A 20000-nucleotide genomic window follows, 5' to 3' on the forward strand; every position below is an offset into this window, starting at 1 on the left:
GTATTGGACAAAAGAACTTTTTTGTGGTTACGAGGCAAAGTTCTTTATAGCTCCTCTAGCCCGTCTGCCTAGCGGGGAGGTTATAAACGGGCCCAGATTATACAGGGATGCCAGCTTGGGCCTTTTTAGGTGCCAAAAAAACCTCCAAATTGTCCTTTTTTCGAGCTAGATATGAAAAATTTGGCCTATTTTGTGCTAGATATAAAAAATTTGGTTTTTTTTTTCGTGCTAGATATAAAAAATTGGCCTATTTTGTGCTATATATAACAAATTTGGGCCTTTTTTCGTGCTAGATATAATAAATTGGCCTTTTTTCGAGCTAGATATAAAAAAATTTGGCCTATTTTGAGCTAGATATAAAAAATTTGGCCTTTTTACGAGCCAGATATAAAAAATTGGCCTTTTTTGTGCTAGATATAAAAAATCTGGCCTATTTTGTGCTAGATATAAAAAATTTGCCTTATTTTGTGCTAGATATAAAAATCTGGCTTTTTTTCGTGCTAGATATAAAAAATGGCCTATTTTGTTCTAGATATAAAAAGTTTGGCCTATTTGTGCCAGATATAAAAAAATTGGCCTATTTTGTGCTAGATATACAAATATTGGCCTATTTTGTGCTATATATAAAAAATGGCCTTTTTTCGTGCTAGATATAATAAATTGGCCTATTTTGTGCTATATATAACAAATTTGGCCTTTTTTTCGTGCTAGATATAAAAAATTTGGCCTATTTTGTGCTAGATATAAAAAATTGGCCTATTTTGTGCTAGATATAAAAAAGCTGGCCTATTTCAGGCTAGATATAAAATATTGGCCTATTTTGTGCTATATATAATAAATTTGCCCTATTTTGTGCTATATATAAAAAATGGCCTTTTTTCGTGCTAGATATAAAAAATTGACCTATTTCGAGCTAGATGTAAAAAATTGGCATATTTTTTGCTAGATATAAAAGATTTGGCTTTTTTCGTGCTAGATACCAAAAATTCGGGCCTTTTTGAAATTGGTTAGCCTTAAATACTATATTTCGGCCTTTTTCAACTATTAGGTTGGCCTTTTAAAGCTGCAGTTGATCAGACGTTGGCCTTTTCCCATTTGGAAAAGGTTGGCAACCCTGGCCCAGAAGAACGAAAACTTTGGCCTCTAACTTGGGGTAAAGTTCCCGACGTGTAATTTTGAAGGTGATGGGTTGTGGAGGGGGGGGGGGAGAGTTTATGGCTGGGGATGAGGCGTTGCTCAACGCTGGGTGTGGGTTTTATATTATAGATGGATCGTCTGAGAGAGAGAGAGAGAGAGAGAGAGAGAGCGTGTCTCTTGGAGAGCGGTATATTTTTCCACTGGGTGACATTGGGTTGGTGGAGAGAGAGAGAGAGAGAGAGAGAGAGAGAGAGAGAGGTGTCTTTTGAAGAATAATATATTTTTCCACTGAATGATATTAATTTAAGAGAGAGAGAGAGAGAGAGAGAGAGAGAGAGAGTATATCTATTGAATAGAGTTATATTTTAACACAGCGATATATTCGGAGAGAGAGAGAGAGAGAGGAGAGAGAGAGAGAGAGAGTGAGTATCTTTCAGAAGAGCGAGTTATTTTTCTATTGAGTATATATTTTGGTGAGAGAGAGAGAGAGAGAGAGAGAAAGAGAGAGAGAAAGAGAGAGAGAGAGAGAGAGAGAGAGAGAGAGAGAGAGAGAGGAAAATATCTACCTCACCTTCCGTTCCATCCCATGTTCGCCTTGACAATTCCATTAGCCAAGAGAAAGTCCCTCTTGAAAAGTCCAACGTGGGGGCGGGGGGGTGGGGGCGCACATCACCCCCCCCCCTGCCTCATCCTTACCATACACCTGTATATTGGATTGACATCCTTTTGACCCCAGGACCTTTGTGGAAGTGTGATTAGGAAGGCCTAAGTGACTATAGTCAATTCTTTTCAGTGAGGCGGATTTACACCGACTCGCAGGGGTGGCCCATTTAGCTCGGAACAGTTTCCTGATCGCTGATTGGTTGGACAAGATAATTCTAACCAATCAGAGAGCAGGAGACTTTTCCAAGCTAAAAGGCACTGTTGCGAGTCGGTGCAAATCTGCCTCACTCAAAAGAATTGACTCTAGGAGGTCTTACGAAAATTGAATTTTCCACTGAAGGGTCTCGTGTTTGATGTGAGAGAGTTATGAACCAGGAGAAGGAAGCGAATGATATCAAAGGACAAGTAATTAGGTTTAAGAAAGCCGGGCAAATATTTATATGTGGAAAACAACGCTTAATAGTTAGGTCTGAAGAAAAGATTATTATTATTATTAAAAGCCAAGCTACAACCCTAGCTGGAAAAGCAAGATGCTATAAGCCAAGGGCTCGAATAGGGAAATAGCCTAGTGAGGAAAGGAAATAAGGAAATAGATAAGCTACAAGAGAAGTAATAATAATTCAAATAAATATTTTAAGAACAGTAACAACATTAAATTAGATCTTTTATATATAAACTATAAAAAAAGTCAAAACAAACAAGAGGGAGAGAAATAAAATAGTACCCTCAAGCAAGAGAAAAATGGGCCAATGATTATGTTTAAAGGCCACTCATGAATGGCTGAGACAAGGAACAGACATTGCCCTAGCTGGACAATACCCTTGAGACTGACTTATTACATATGATCAGTGCCTACGCTAGGACCAAGGATGGCCAGGCAATGGCTGCTGATTACATAGCAAATAGACCTACAGGCTCTCCCAAAACCCCGCATCCTTAGCGCGCAAGGATAGAGAAGTTGCAGCGACTAAAGGAACTAACGAGCAGTTTAAGCCCCTGTCGTCTGTGTTTTAGAATAATTTATTATTATTATTATTATTATTATTATTACTGGCTAAGCTACAACTCTAGCTGGAAAAGAAGGATGCTACAAGCCCAGGGGCTCCACCAGGGAAAATAGCCCAGTGAGGAAAGGAAACGAAGAAAAATAAAATATTTTAAAGAGCAACATTAAAATAAATATCTCCTATATAAACTATAAAAACTTTAACAAAACAAGAGGAAGAGAATTAAGATAGAATAGTGTGCCCAAGTGTACCCTCAAGCAAGAGAACTCTAACCCAAGACAGTGGAAACCAATGGTACAGAGGCTATGGCACTACCATTACGCAGCAATTATTCAACCAATTTCAATGAATCTTGGTGGACCAATTACTCAACCAATTCCAACGAATCTTGGTGGACCAATTACTCAACCAATTCCAACGAATCTTGGTGGACCAATTACTCAACCAATTCCAACGAATCTTGGTGGACCAATTACTCAACCAATTCCAACGAATCTTGGTGGACCAATTACTCAACCAATTCCAACGAATCTTGGTGGACCAATTACTCAACCAATACCAACGAATCTTGTGGACCAATTACTCAACCAATTTCAACGAATCTTGGTGGACCAATTACTCAACCAATTCCAACGAATCTTGGTGGAACAATTACTCAACCAATACCAACGAATCTTGTGGACCAATTACTCAACCAATTTCAACGAATCTTGTGGACCAATTACTCAACCAATTCCAACGAATCTTGGTGGACCAATTACTCAACCAATTCCAATGAATCTTGGTGGACCAATTACTCAACCAATTCCAACGAATCTTGGTGGACCAATTACTCAACCAATTCCAACGATTCTTGGTGGACCAATTACTCAACCAATTCCAACGAATCTTGGTGGACCAATTACTCAACCAATTGCAACGCATCTTGGTGGACCAATTACTCAACCAATTCCAACGATTCTTGGTGGACCAATTACTCAACCAATTGCAACGCATCTTGGTGGACCAATTACTCAACCAATTCCAACGATTCTTGGTGGACCAATTACTCAACCAATTCCAACGCATCTTGGTGGACCAATTACTCAACCAATTCCAACGATTCTTGGTGGACCAATTACTCAACCAATTCCAACGAATCTTGGAGGACCAATTACTCAACCAATTCCAACGAATCTTGGTGGACCAATTACTCAACCAATTCCAACGAATCTTGGAGGACCAATTACTCAACCAATTCCAACGAATCTTAGAGGACCAATTACTCAACCAATTCCAACGATTCTTGGTGGACCAATTACTCAACCAATTCCAACGAATCTTGGTGGACCAATTACTCAACCAATTCCAACGATTCTTGGTGGACCAATTACTCAACCAATTCCAACGAATCTTGGTGGACCAATTACTCAACCAATTCCAACGATTCTTGGTGGACCAATTACTCAACCAATTCCAACGCATCTTGGTGGACCAATTACTCAACCAATTCCAACGCATCTTGGTGGACCAATTACTCCACCAATTCCAACGCATCTTGGTGGACCAATTACTCAACCAATTCCAACGCATCTTGGTGGACCAATTACTCAACCAATTTCAACGAATCTTGGTGGACCAATTATTCAACCAATTCCACCGAATCTTGGTGGACCAATTACTCAACCAATTCCAACGATTCTTGGTGGACCAATTACTCAACCAATTCCACCGAATCTTGGTGGACCAATTACTCAACCAATTCCACCGAATCTTGGTGGACCAATTACTCAACCAATTGCAACGAATCTTGGTGGACCAATTACTCAACCAATTCCACCGAATCTTGGTGGACCAATTACTCAACCAATTCCAACGAATCTTGGTGGACCAATTACTCAACCAATTCCAACGATTCTTGGTGGACCAATTACTCAACCAATTCCAACGAATCTTGGTGGACCAATTACTCAACCAATTCCAACGAATCTTGGTGGACCAATTACTCAACCAATTTCAACGAATCTTGGTGGACCAATTACTCAACCAATTCCAACGATTCTTGGTGGACCAATTACTCAACCAATTGCAACGCATCTTGGTGGACCAATTACTCAACCAATTCCACCGAATCTTGGTGGACCAATTACTCAACCAATTCCAACGATTCTAGGTGGACCAATTACTCAACCAATTGCAACGCATCTTGGTGGACCAATTACTCAACCAATTCCAACGAATCTTGGTGGACCAATTACTCAACCAATTCCACCGAATCTTGGTGGACCAATTACTCAACCAATTTCAACGAATCTTGGTGGACCAATTACTCAACCAATTGCAACGCATCTTGGTGGACCAATTACTCAACCAATTTCAACGAATCTTGGTGGACCAATTACTCAACCAATTGCAACGCATCTTGGTGGACCAATTACTCAACCAATTTCAACGAATCTTGGTGGACCAATTACTCAACCAATTCCACCGAATCTTGGTGGACCAATTACTCAACCAATTCCAACGCATCTTGGTGGACCAATTACTCCACCAATTGCAACGCATCTTGGTGGACCAATTACTCAACCAATTCCAACGCATCTTGGTGGACCAATTACTCCACCAATTGCAACGCATCTTGGTGGACCAATTACTCAACCAATTCCAACGCATCTTGGTGGACCAATTACTCCACCAATTCCACCGAATCTTGGTGGACCAATTACTCAACCAATTCCAACGATTCTAGGTGGACCAATTACTCCACCAATTGCAACGCATCTTGGTGGACCAATTACTCAACCAATTCCAACGCATCTTGGTGGACCAATTACTCCACCAATTCCACCGAATCTTGGTGGATCAATTACTCAACCAATTCCAACGATTCTAGGTGGACCAATTACTCCACCAATTGCAACGCATCTTGGTGGACCAATTACTCAACCAATTCCAACGCATCTTGGTGGACCAATTACTCCACCAATTGCAACGCATCTTGGTGGACCAATTACTCAACCAATTCCAACGATTCTAGGTGGACCAATTACTCCACCAATTGCAACGCATCTTGGTGGACCAATTACTCAACCAATTCCAACGCATCTTGGTGGACCAATTACTCCACCAATTCCACCGAATCTTGGTGGACCAATTACTCAACCAATTCCAACGATTCTAGGTGGACCAATTACTCCACCAATTGCAACGCATCTTGGTGGACCAATTACTCAACCAATTTCAACGAATTTTGGTGGACCAATTACTCAACCAATTGCAACGCATCTTGGTGGACCAATTACTCAACCAATTTCAACGAATCTTGGTGGACCAATTACTCAACCAATTGCAACGCATCTTGGTGGACCAATTACTCAACCAATTTCAACGAATCTTGGTGGACCAATTACTCAACCAATTCCACCGAATCTTGGTGGACCAATTACTCAACCAATTCCAACGCATCTTGGTGGACCAATTACTCCACCAATTGCAACGCATCTTGGTGGACCAATTACTCAACCAATTGCAACGCATCTTGGTGGACCAATTACTCCACCAATTGCAACGCATCTTGGTGGACCAATTGCTCAACCAATTCCAACGCATCTTGGTGGACCAATTACTCCACCAATTCCACCGAATCTTGGTGGACCAATTACTCAACCAATTCCAACGATTCTAGGTGGACCAATTACTCCACCAATTGCAACGCATCTTGGTGGACCAATTACTCAACCAATTCCAACGCATCTTGGTGGACCAATTACTCCACCAATTGCAACGCATCTTGGTGGACCAATTACTCAACCAATTCCAACGATTCTAGGTGGACCAATTACTCCACCAATTGCAACGCATCTTGGTGGACCAATTACTCAACCAATTCCAACGCATCTTGGTGGACCAATTACTCCACCAATTGCAACGCATCTTGGTGGACCAATTACTCAACCAATTCCAACGATTCTAGGTGGACCAATTACTCCACCAATTGCAACGCATCTTGGTGGACCAATTACTCAACCAATTCCAACGCATCTTGGTGGACCAATTACTCCACCAATTCCAACGCATCTTGGTGGACCAATTACTCCACCAATTCCACCGAATCTTGGTGGACCAATTACTCAACCAATTCCAACGATTCTAGGTGGACCAATTACTCCACCAATTGCAACGCATCTTGGTGGACCAATTGCTCAACCAATTCCAACGCATCTTGGTGGACCAATTACTCCACCAATTGCAACGCATCTTGGTGGACCAATTACTCAACCAATTCCAACGATTCTAGGTGGACCAATTACTCCACCAATTGCAACGCATCTTGGTGGACCAATTACTCAACCAATTCCAACGCATCTTGGTGGACCAATTACTCCACCAATTCCAACGCATCTTGGTGGACCAATTACTCCACCAATTCCACCGAATCTTGGTGGACCAATTACTCAACCAATTCCAACGATTCTAGGTGGACCAATTACTCCACCAATTGCAACGCATCTTGGTGGACCAATTGCTCAACCAATTCCAACGCATCTTGGTGGACCAATTACTCCACCAATTGCAACGCATCTTGGTGGACCAATTGCTCAACCAATTCCAACGCATCTTGGTGGACCAATTACTCCACCAATTGCAACGCATCTTGGTGGACCAATTGCTCAACCAATTCCAACGCATCTTGGTGGACCAATTACTCCACCAATTGCAACGCATCTTGGTGGACCAATTGCTCCACCAATTGCAACGCATCTTGGTGGACCAATTACTCAACCAATTGCAACGCATCTTGGAGGACCAATTACTCAACCAATTCCAACGAATCTTGGTGGACCAATTGCTCAACCAATTCCAACGAATCTTGGTGGACCAATTACTCAACCAATTCCAACGAATCTTGGTGGACCAATTGCTCAACCAATTGCAACGCATCTTGGTGGACCAATTACTCCACCAATTGCAACGCATCTTGGAGGACCAATTACTCAACCAATTCCAACGAATCTTGGTGGACCAATTACTCAACCAATTGCAACGCATCTTGGTGGACCAATTGCTCCACCAATTGCAACGCATCTTGGTGGACCAATTACTCAACCAATTGCAACGCATCTTGGTGGACCAATTGCTCAACCAATTGCAACGCATCTTGGTGGACCAATTGCTCAACCAATTGCAACGCATCTTGGTGGACCAATTACTCCACCAATTGCAACGCATCTTGGTGGACCAATTACTCCACCAATTCCAACGAATCTTGGAGGACCAATTGCTCAACCAATTGCAACGCATCTTGGTGGACCAATTACTCAACCAATTCCAACGAATCTTGGTGGACCAATTACTCCACCAATTCCAACGAATCTTGGAGGACCAATTACTCCACCAATTCCAACGCATCTTGGAGGACCAATTACTCAACCAATTCCAACGAATCTTGGTGGACCAATTACTCAACCAATTCCAACGAATCTTGGTGGACCAATTACTCAACCAATTCCAACGAATCTTGGTGGACCAATTACTCAACCAATTCCAACGAATCTTGGAGGACCAATTACTCAACCAATTCCAACGAATCTTGGAGGACCAATTACTCAACCAATTCCAACGCATCTTGGTGGACCAATTACTCAACCAATTCCAACGCATCTTGGTGGACCAATTACTCAACCAATTCCAACGCATCTTGGTGGACCAATTACTCCACCAATTCCAACGAATCTTGGAGGACCAATTACTCAACCAATTCCAACGAATCTTGGTGGACCAATTACTCAACCAATTCCAACGAATCTTGGAGGACCAATTACTCAACCAATTCCAACGAATCTTGGTGGACCAATTACTCAACCAATTCCAACGCATCTTGGTGGACCAATTACTCAACCAATTCCAACGCATCTTGGTGGACCAATTACTCCACCAATTCCAACGAATCTTGGAGGACCAATTACTCAACCAATTCCAACGCATCTTGGTGGACCAATTACTCAACCAATTCCAACGCATCTTGGTGGACCAATTACTCCACCAATTCCAACGAATCTTGGAGGACCAATTACTCCACCAATTCCAACGAATCTTGGTGGACCAATTACTCAACCAATTCCAACGAATCTTGGAGGACCAATTACTCCACCAATTCCAACGAATCTTGGTGGACCAATTACTCAACCAATTCCAACGAATCTTGGAGGACCAATTACTCAACCAATTCCAACGAATCTTGGAGGACCAATTACTCAACCAATTCCAACGCATCTTGGTGGACCAATTACTCAACCAATTCCAACGCATCTTGGTGGACCAATTACTCAACCAATTCCAACGCATCTTGGTGGACCAATTACTCCACCAATTCCAACGAATCTTGGAGGACCAATTACTCAACCAATTCCAACGAATCTTGGTGGACCAATTACTCCACCAATTCCAACGAATCTTGGAGGACCAATTACTCAACCAATTCCAACGAATCTTGGTGGACCAATTATTCAACCAATTCCAACGCATCTTGGTGGACCAATTACTCAACCAATTCCAACGCATCTTGGTGGACCAATTACTCCACCAATTCCAACGAATCTTGGTGGACCAATTACTCAACCAATTCCAACGAATCTTGGAGGACCAATTACTCAACCAATTCCAACGAATCTTGGAGGACCAATTACTCAACCAATTCCAACGCATCTTGGTGGACCAATTACTCAACCAATTCCAACGCATCTTGGTGGACCAATTACTCAACCAATTCCAACGCATCTTGGTGGACCAATTACTCCACCAATTCCAACGAATCTTGGAGGACCAATTACTCAACCAATTCCAACGAATCTTGGTGGACCAATTACTCCACCAATTCCAACGAATCTTGGAGGACCAATTACTCAACCAATTCCAACGAATCTTGGTGGACCAATTACTCAACCAATTCCAACGCATCTTGGTGGACCAATTACTCAACCAATTCCAACGCATCTTGGTGGACCAATTACTCCACCAATTCCAACGAATCTTGGAGGACCAATTACTCAACCAATTCCAACGCATCTTGGTGGACCAATTACTCAACCAATTCCAACGCATCTTGGTGGACCAATTACTCCACCAATTCCAACGAATCTTGGAGGACCAATTACTCCACCAATTCCAACGCATCTTGGAGGACCAATTACTCAACCAATTCCAACGAATCTTGGTGGACCAATTACTCAACCAATTCCAACGAATCTTGGTGGACCAATTACTCAACCAATTCCAACGAATCTTGGTGGACCAATTACTCAACCAATTCCAACGAATCTTGGAGGACCAATTACTCCACCAATTCCAACGCATCTTGGAGGACCAATTACTCAACCAATTCCAACGCATCTTGGAGGACCAATTACTCAACCAATTTCAATGAATCTTGGTGTACATGTGAGGTATGACCCAAGGACAAATCCATTAGATTTTGAAGAAAGTACATCGAAGTACAAGTACTCAGTGGAGTTAAGAGCAAAATAAGACTGCTTGGCGTGGCGGAGGCATGCTCTCTACTGAGTGCCTCCTCTAGTTAGGTCTCAGGAAGAAGGGGTCATTGATAAAGGCCGAGAGTTAGGTCCGAGAAATGGTCAATAATTAGCTCTGAGGGAAATGATCAGTGCTTAGGTTTGATAAAGAAAAATGCCGATAGTTAGATCCAAGAAATGGTCAATAATTAACTCTGAGGCAAGGTCTCAGTAATTAGGTCTGATAAATAAAGAAGAAAAAAGGGTATATAATTAGGGCAAAGAAGGAAGCGTTAATTGTTAGGTCTGGTTAAGAAGGTCCGGTTAATATATCTGAAAAAAGAAATTCTAATGATTAGGTGTTGGTAAAAAGTGCCTATATTCAAGTTGGATGATAAAGGGCTGGTAGTTAAGTGAGAGAGAGAGAGAGAGAGAGAGAGAGAGAGAGAGAGAGAGAGAGAGAGAGAGAGAAAATAATGGGTATCCATAAAACAAGATTAAAATAATTCAGTAAAGAAGGAAATTTCACGTAAAAAGAGAGAGAGAGAGAGAGAGAGAGAGAGAGAGAGAGAGAGAGAGAGAGAGAGAGAGAGAGAGAGAGAGAGAGAGAATAATGGGTATCCATAAAACAAGATGAAAATAATACTAAAGAAGGAAATTTCACGTAGAGAGAGAGAGAGAGAGAGAGAGAGAGAGAGAGAGAGAGAGAGAGAGAGAGAGAGAGAGAGAGAGAATAATGGGTATCTATAAAGCAAGATTAAAATAATTCTCTAAAGAAGGAAATTTCACGTAAAAGAAGAGAGAGAGAGAGAGGAGAGAGAGAGAGAGAGAGAGAGAGAGAGAGAGAGAGAGAGAGAGAGAGAGAGAGAGAGAGAGAGAGAGAATAGGGCTAATGGTATCGATAAAGCTAGATTAAAATAATTTTCTAAAGAAGGAAGTTTCACGTAAAAGAGAGAGAGAGAGAGAGAGAGAGAGAGAGAGAGAGAGAGAGAGAGAGAGAGAGAGAGAGAGAGATATCATTTTTGGTTCTCAAAAGAACTATAACACACACATAGTAAATCGGGTCCAATCAAATAGGCTAACCCAAAATCCGATTACCTCGAGCTCTTATTGGCTGAATGTAAGGCCCATAATCCTATTAGCTAAGAAGGCAATTCCCGCCCTACTGGAATGCAATCAATGTTGTATGTCTCCTTCTTCTTCTTCTTCTTCTTCTTCTTCTTCTTCTTCTGTGCTCAGGGCCACATGATTTGTTTCTTGGGGCCAAACAGAAATTTGCAACATTAGGCAATTTTTTTTTCATGTTTTATGTATGTTCGTAAAGTATATATGCATGTATATGTGTATATATACATTTATAGGCTTTCATCTTTATGAATGTTTGATAATCGTACGCACGCGCACAAACTCACACATTTATATGCATGTGTATATATATATATATATATATATATATATATATATATATATATATATTTATGTATGTATATATGTATGCATGCATATATATATACATATATATGTATGTATATATATGTATATGTATATATATATATATATATATATATATATATATATATATATATATATATATATATTTATGTTTGTATGTATGTATGCATATATATATGTATATATATATATATATATATATATATATATATATATATATATATATATATATTTATGTTTGTATGTATGTATGCATATATATATATATATATATATATATATATATATATATATATATATATATATATATATATGTATGTATATGTATGTATATGTGTATATATATAGATTGAGATACATACTGTATATACAGTATGTATATATATATATATATATATATATATATATATATATATATATATACATACATACATACATACATATATATATATGTATATATATATATATATATATATATATATATATATATATATATATAATTTTGCACTTGTTCCTCTTGATAGAATCTCCAGTATAGTAGAGGACAACATTTTCAAAATAATCCCGGGATCAAGATCAAACGGAAATGATTCAATACATGAATTAGAAGTTTCAAAACCACGTTGAAAAATATCGGTTCTGTATTTTTATGAACCTCAGACTTCAGACTTCAGACTTCCGTCTTATTTGAAATTACCTTATTGAGCGAAATTTCAAAATGCTTCGTTCAGAGAACCTATACTAGATTTTTTGTAATGAGGCGCATTTGCACCGACTCGCAGGGGTGCCCTTTTAGCTCGGAAAAAAAGTTTCCTGCTAGCTGATTGGTTAGAATTATTTTCTCCAACCAATCAGCGATTAGGAAATTTTTTTCCGAGCTAATAGGGCACTCCTGCGAGTCAATGCAAATGCGCCTCATTAAAAAAATTGACTATAGTTTAATTAGAAATGTGAAGAATGAGAGAATTGCTAGTTAGGGACTTTCGAACGATAATCACTGAATTCAGGTATCACCAGTTTTGATGTATGCTGTACAAGCTATGAAAATAAGAATATGATCAATTATGAAAAATGTCTTAATACTAATAATGATTCTTAATTTGAAGTTACGTCATATTCAAGCTATAAAAATAGGAATATGATCAATTATGAAAAAAAAAGTCAACACAAATGAGGATTTTTTATTACAAGTTACATCATATTAAAGGTATGAAAATAAAAACATGATCAATTATAGAAAAAACATCATATTAATGTACCAATACAATTTTGTCATATGAATTTACATCATAATCAATTTATGAAAATAAAAATATGATCAATTATTAAAAAAGAAAATGCCATAATACCAAAAAGTTTTTTTTTTCTTTTTTTTGTAAATTGGTAGACTTAGTTCGGCGAGTCTAAATTTTTTTTTTCTAATATCATAATGCCAAAAAGAACCAGTTAATTTTTTTTTATATATATTGTTAAATTGGTAGACTTAGTGTGGTGAATTTCAAGTATTTCCAAAATGTTTCATTAGTGTGCACTATGTTTATCAATGCTTGCCTTGAGCGTAACCCTCTGGAAAAGTAAGTATCAAAAGGTAATATGTCTATTTGTACTCTTAGCGCGGAGGTGTCCAGCGGCAGATGGACCTGAAGGTAAAAGGGTGGTTTTTTATTTGATGAAATTAAAAGGTGACCTTTAAAAAAAAAAAAAAAAAAAAAAAAAAAAAAAAAAAAAAAAAAAAAAAAAAAAAAGGAGAAAAGCCTAAGTTATGCTATAGTCAATTCTTTTTAGTGAGGCAGATTTGCACCGGCTGGCAGTGGTGCCCTTTTAGCTCGGAAAAAGTTTCCTGATCGCTGATTGGTTGGACAAGATAATTCTAACCAATCAGCCAGCAGGAAACTTTCCCGAGCTAAAAGGGCACCGCTGCGAGTAGGTGCAAATGTGTCTTATTAAAAAAAATTGAGTATAGGTTTGGTTATGCAAATTTTAAACAGTAGCCGAGACTTTCATAAATCATCAGTCGAAAAAGCAGAGCATAAGTTATGCTATAGTCAATTCTTTTTAGTGAGGCAGATTTGCACCGGCTCGCAGGGGTGCCCTTTTACCTCGGAAAACTTTACTGATCACTGATTGGTTGGACAAGATAATTCTAACCAATCAGATAGCAGGAAACTTTCCCGAGCTAAAAGGGCCCCGCTGCAAGTCGGTGCAAAATGCGTCTTATTAAAAAAAAATTGAGTATAGATTTGGTTATGCAAATTTCAAACAGTAGCCAAGACTTTCATAAATCCTCTGTTGAAAAAGCAAAGCCTAAGTTATACTAGGTTTGGCTATGCGAATATCTAAGTTACGAAGTCTTTTATAAACCATCACTCATGAATTCACTGCTTTCCACTTAACCTCTGAGCGTAACTTATGCAAACTTTATTTTCCTATTAAGTTTCATTGTTTGGACATTTCAAGGTCACCAATTTCATCTTATCGAAAGCTTTTAATTTTGGGGTATCAAGAACTTGTGCCATGGGCATCTTTTTTTTTTAAAAAAGAGCTTTTGATACCCAAGCCAAAAAATGTATTTCAAAGGCTTCTATTACGACACCTGTTCAGTTAACCACGAATCTACGTATAGGTATTTCTTCTCTCGGTTCCTGTTAAGAAAACCATAATAAGATTATTTTTAAGTAGGAATTGAGAAAATGTTAATTCTGTTCTTCAGGAAATGATAATATGTTTTTTCCATTTTAGTTATATCCATCTGAAGTTTAATTTTTGAATAACACTAATCAAGCCTATTGTAATATGAATATATTTGCCGAATTTATTTGTGAAAAACGGCAAAGACTTTTCATCCCTAGGATTATTGAATGAGTCACTCGTCAATGGATAATTTTTCCATACTTATATAGATTTTTTTTCTTTCGAGTCAAATTGTTGTAGATAAAGAATCTTTCAGTAATATTTGTTTAGCAATACTTTTTTTTTTTAGTTTTGACATAAGACATAATGAAGCATTGGTTGAAATAGATTCCTCATTCAATAAGTTAGTGATGTATAATTACTGGATATTTCCAATTGTTGAATCATGCCCCTTTTAACAACGGAATATTCGATTATCCGAATTGGGTAACTACAGGATAACCAACTGGTTTAAATCACGCTTGTTAAGACAGGGTTTACAAATTAATAATAATAATAAAAAAAAACTTATTTAATTGTTCTTGTTAAGACGACAAAATTGTCAAGTTCATGATAAAAATTATTTTAACATCGTTGAATCTGGTAGATGTTTTTTTTTTCTTACATCGGATTCAACCTTTAGATACGACTGTATTAATTAATCAAAATTCATTAAAAATAAAAAAATTTTAATCGTCATTTTTAAGCCACCAAGGTTACTTAATTTATAATAAGAATTGTTTTAACATTGTTGAATGAGTTAGATTTTCTTCATCGGATTCATAAAAAAACGTATTTTAACATGATTTGTTGAATCACGTAGATTTGTGTCATTGAATTAGTTAAAAAAAGACTTATTTTGACAACATAAGTAGTTGAGTTAGGTAGATTTTCTTCATGAAATTCATTAAAAATATTATTTCAACAACGTGATTAGTTGAATCAGGTAGATTTTCTTCATAGGATTCATTAAAAAAAACATTTCAACAGCATGATTATTTGAAACAGGTAGATTTGCGTCATTGAATTAATTAAAAAACTTATTTTGACAACATAATTCGTTGAATCTTAGATATTTCGGATTCAACCTCTTGTTATGACTATACTAATTAACAATCACACCTGAAATGACATATCCTTAATTAGCCACAAGTGTAAAAGGTTACCTGAACAGGTTGTCAAGCATCGCTTTAACCTGCCCACTCTATACTCAATTTTAAGAGACAGCATCTGCCGAATGCTTTTACATGCGTAGTTATTTAAATATGAGGAAAGCATATGCTTTGCTAGGCTTATATAGTTATTTATAAAGCGCTGGGTGAAGAAAACAATGCTAAAATATTAAACAAATTTATAATATCTGTAATGCTTTACATCACAAGCAACAAGGTTTATTGGGTTCAGTTGAACTAAAAGGTTTGGTGTGAACTGCTCACCATTTCATTTTTATTTTGGCTTACAAATGACGTTGCAAAATCTTCGTTTCTCTAATTGCTATTTTTTTTTAAAAATTAGATTTTAGATGGAATGAGATTCCTAAAAGTGTTTTTAGTTTTGTATTAACGCTTATTTTTTAAAGATAATTTTGTCTTTCTATTTTGTTAAGAATAAATTTTTCCTCTAGGATTTATCCTTAGGATCTTACTACAAATGAATCCTAAATAGGATTAGTTTTTTTTTATATTATCAGTGACAAGAGTCCTAGAGTCACTGTAGGCAGTTATATAGAATATATTTTATCAGCTTATAAATTACTTTTGGTTAAATATTATAGTATCAACATCTTAAATCCTTTAGGATGTAAGATATCAGCCTGCCAAAGCCTTAGCAAATAGTGTAGCATTTTAAGTCCTGTTTAAATTATTTTTAAAACTTAAAAATGTATGACCATTAGGAATTTTTTTAGCCTATGTAAGTTGCTTTTGTATATGTTTTTTAAAACATAAAAATTAAGATAATTTTTAATTTATTTAGCCTATGTAAGTTTTTTGTATATAATCTTTGAAAACTTGAAAATTTAAGACCATTAGGATTTTTTTTTAGCCGGTGAAAGTTGTTTTTGTATATAATTTTTTTTTAACTTAAAAACGTAAACAATTAGGAATTTTTTTTAGCATATTAAAGTTGTTTATGTATATAGGAAGCATTTTAGTGTTTCAGGTCCCACAGTTTTATCCGGTATAAGTTTCTAATACTTTGATCATAAAAAAGTATTAGACATTTAGGAAATCTTATAGTTTGTGAAGTCCTATTCGATATATATATTTTTTTTTATAGTAGCATGATAAATAATATCAGCTTATAAGGTATTGTTAGATTTATGTTTAGGATAATTCTTCCAAAAACCATAAATCATCGTCCCTATAAATTGCTAAAGTTACCCCATCCCGGAGAAAGAAAATAGATTTTATATTTATCATCATTTCCAGCTTTGCATTACTTTTCTAATTCCATTTCTCTCATCCCACGCCCCTTTCCAACTCCCTTCCCTCCTCACCAGGCCCAGCAACACCTTCAGGAGATTCAGGAGCTCCAGTCTCAAGTGACAGAATTCGAGGATAAGTTGGCGGACGCCAGGATCGCCAACGCTAAGTTCAAGAATGACATCATCGATCAGAAGACAAATTATGAAATACAACTTTGCGATCTGCAGACAAAGTTGAACGAGGTGAGTCTGGAATGATTATTTTCATCTGAGTAATTCAGAGTTTGAAGATTTGATAACTCTTGTACACTTAAAAATGTGCCGTAAAAAACCGTAAATGTCTGGCAACATTTATTCCAGGATTTTTTCCAGGAGTGATATTACGGTCACCAACCCGTATTTCAGAGCTCAAAGCTTCAATAACTTTTTTATACTGTTAAAAATGTGCCGTAGAAAACTGTATATGCCTGGCAACATTTATTCCAGGATTTTTTCCAGGAGTGACATTACGGTCACCAACCCGTATTTCAGAGCTCAAAGCTTCAATAACTTTTTTAACCTGTTAAAAATGTGCCGTAAAAACAGTAAATGCCTGGCAACATTTATTAAAAGATTTTTTCCAGGAGTGATATTAAGGTCACCAGCCCGTATTTCAGAGCTCAAAGCTTCAATAACTCTTGTACACTGTTAAAAATGTGCCGTAAAAAACCATAAATGCCTGGCAACATTTATTCCAGGATTTTTTCCAGGAGTGATATTAAGGTCACCAACCCGTATTTCAGAGCTCAAAGCTTTAATAACTTTTGTGTAATGTTGAAAATGTGATGTAAAAAACAGTAAATGCCTGGCAACTTTTATTCCAGGATTTTTACCGTTTTAAAAACGGATATATTGACGTAGAGGAGTGATATTACGGTCACCAACCCGTAATTCAGAGCTCAAAGATTTAATAACTTTTGTACACTGTTAAAGACGTGCCGTAAAAAGAACGGTAAAAATCCTGGAATAAATGTTACCAGGTATTAACTGTTTTGAAAGGGAATCTATTGACGTAAATGAGTGATATTACGGTCACCAAGTAGTAAAGATAATAACAAAATAGGGCAAAAAAAACACGGTCCCCTGTATTTTACTGAAATACGGCTTAGAACAGTATATTTTTACGGAGAACTTCTTATCAAAATTACGTTTTTTTTTTTAAACAGTGTATGTTCACTTGCTTAATTCCAAAGTTTTCATGACTTTTGTGTATTGTTTAGCACGATGTCAGTCTCGGGATCGTAAGCTTGACCTAATTAAGAGGTCAAAGGTTAAATGACCTCGGTAACACATTTAGAACGAGGTCGGTCTTTAATTTCTTATGTTTACCTATATTATTCAAAGGTCATAGGTTAATTGACCTTAGTGAATAGTTTATAAAAAAAATACATTCTTTGAATTATATGTCCATCTACGTCGTTCATAGCTCAAATATCAACTGACCTCGATGAAGTAATGGTGGCTCTATTTTTAGAATTGTCCAAAATACACTTATGTACAGATTTTGATGTCCTTTTAAATTAACAAGTGATTAACGTATTATTCTTGGTACCACCAAGCACCTTTGTCATGGATTTTTACTGAATAGTCTAAAGCTGTAATGTCGAATTACCCTCTACTTGAACCCTCTATCCCCTATTCCAGTACGAAGAGGACAGACTCCTCGTGGGAGGTTCCAGAAGAGTTCCAGGACTCCGAACTCGACTCGAACTCAATTGGCAGAAGGAGAGGGAGGAACAACAGAGACTCATCCAGGAGACTGCCACTCTAGCCAAGGATCTCAGACAGGTGAGAACAGGGTCGTAGCTAAAGTGGGAGGAGGGGAGCCATTTAAAAATGGACCCCCTGATTTCCAAGAGAGGGGAGCCATCAAGAGGGTCGTAGCTAAAAGGGGAGACTTTTGAAAATGGCTCCCTGGTTTCCAAGACATGGGGAGCCTTCAAGAGGGTCGTAGCTAAAGTGGGAAGGGGGGAGCCTTTTGAAAATAATCCCCCTGGTTTCCAAGAGAGGGGAGCCTCCAAGAGGGTCGTTGCTAGAGGGGGAGACTTTTTAAAATAACCCCTGGTTTCCAAGAGATGGGGAGCCTCCAAGGGGGTCGTAGCTAAGGGGGCAGCCTTTTGTAAATAACCCCCTGGTCTTCAAGAGAGGGGAGCCTCCAATAGGGTCGTAGCTAAGGGGAGGGGAGCCATTTGAATATGGAACCCCTGGTTTCCAAGAGAGAGAAGCCTCCAAGAGGGTCGTAGCTAAAGTGGGTAGGAGAGGGAGCTATTTGTAAATGGACCCCCTTGTTTCCAAGAGATGGGAGCCTCCAAGGGGGTCGTAGCTAAAGGGGGAGACTTTTGAAAATAACTCCCTGGTCTCCAAGAGGGTCGTAGCTAAGGGGGAAGCCTTTTGAAAATAACCCCTGGTTTCCAAGAGATGGGAGCCTCCAAGGGGGTCGTAGCTAAAGGGGGAGACTTTCGAAAATAACTCCCTGGTTTCTGAGAGATGGGAAGCCTCCAAGAGGGTCGTAGCTAAGGGGCAATCTTTTTGAAAATAACCCTCTGGTCTCCAGGGGGCCGCCTCCAAAGCAGGATCTAAGGCAGGTGAGAAAAGGTGCGTAGCTAAGAGAGGACTGGGGGAGCCTTTTGTAAATGGTACCCTAGTCTTCAAGAGATGGTAAAAAAAACAAAAGTATGTAAGTATACTTTTAAAATTATGACCAACTCACCACTTAACAGAGTAGTAGGTAAAGGGGCGGGGAAGTTTTTTTTTTTTTTTTTTAAATGACCCTCTGGTCTTCAAGAGAGGGGTCCTCCAAAGCTTGGTCTGAAAATAAAAGTATATAAGTATACTTTTAAAATTATGACCAACTCACAACTTAACAGATTCGTAGCTAAAGGGGTAGGGAAGATGTTTGAAAATGGACCCCTGGTCTCCAAGAGAGGGGGAGGGGGGGGGGGTCCTCCAAAGCAGTGTCAGAAAATAAAAGTAAGAATACATTTGAAATTACCACCAGCTCACAAGGGGAATGGGGATGGGGAAGGGCCTCTATACTAACTCAGGCCCCCAGGGTAATGGGGAGGGGGTCTTTATACTAACTCAGGCCCCCAGGGTAATGGGGAGGGGGTCTTTATACTA

General features: G+C 38.1%; 1 protein-coding gene across 1 annotated transcript in view; it reads left to right on the forward strand.

The window, feature by feature from the left end:
- Positions 1 to 20000, forward strand: part of LOC137624830 (uncharacterized) — a 262657-nt gene that overhangs the window by 197017 nt on the left and 45640 nt on the right. The window contains 6 exon segments of the mRNA XM_068355781.1: positions 5536 to 5715; positions 7591 to 8271; positions 9931 to 10223; positions 13360 to 13392; positions 16917 to 17084; positions 18525 to 18668. Coding sequence (XP_068211882.1) covers positions 5536 to 5715; positions 7591 to 8271; positions 9931 to 10223; positions 13360 to 13392; positions 16917 to 17084; positions 18525 to 18668 — 1499 coding nt within the window.

Source organism: Palaemon carinicauda, chromosome 31 (genome assembly GCF_036898095.1).
Source record: "Palaemon carinicauda isolate YSFRI2023 chromosome 31, ASM3689809v2, whole genome shotgun sequence".
Taxonomy (NCBI): domain Eukaryota; kingdom Metazoa; phylum Arthropoda; class Malacostraca; order Decapoda; family Palaemonidae; genus Palaemon; species Palaemon carinicauda.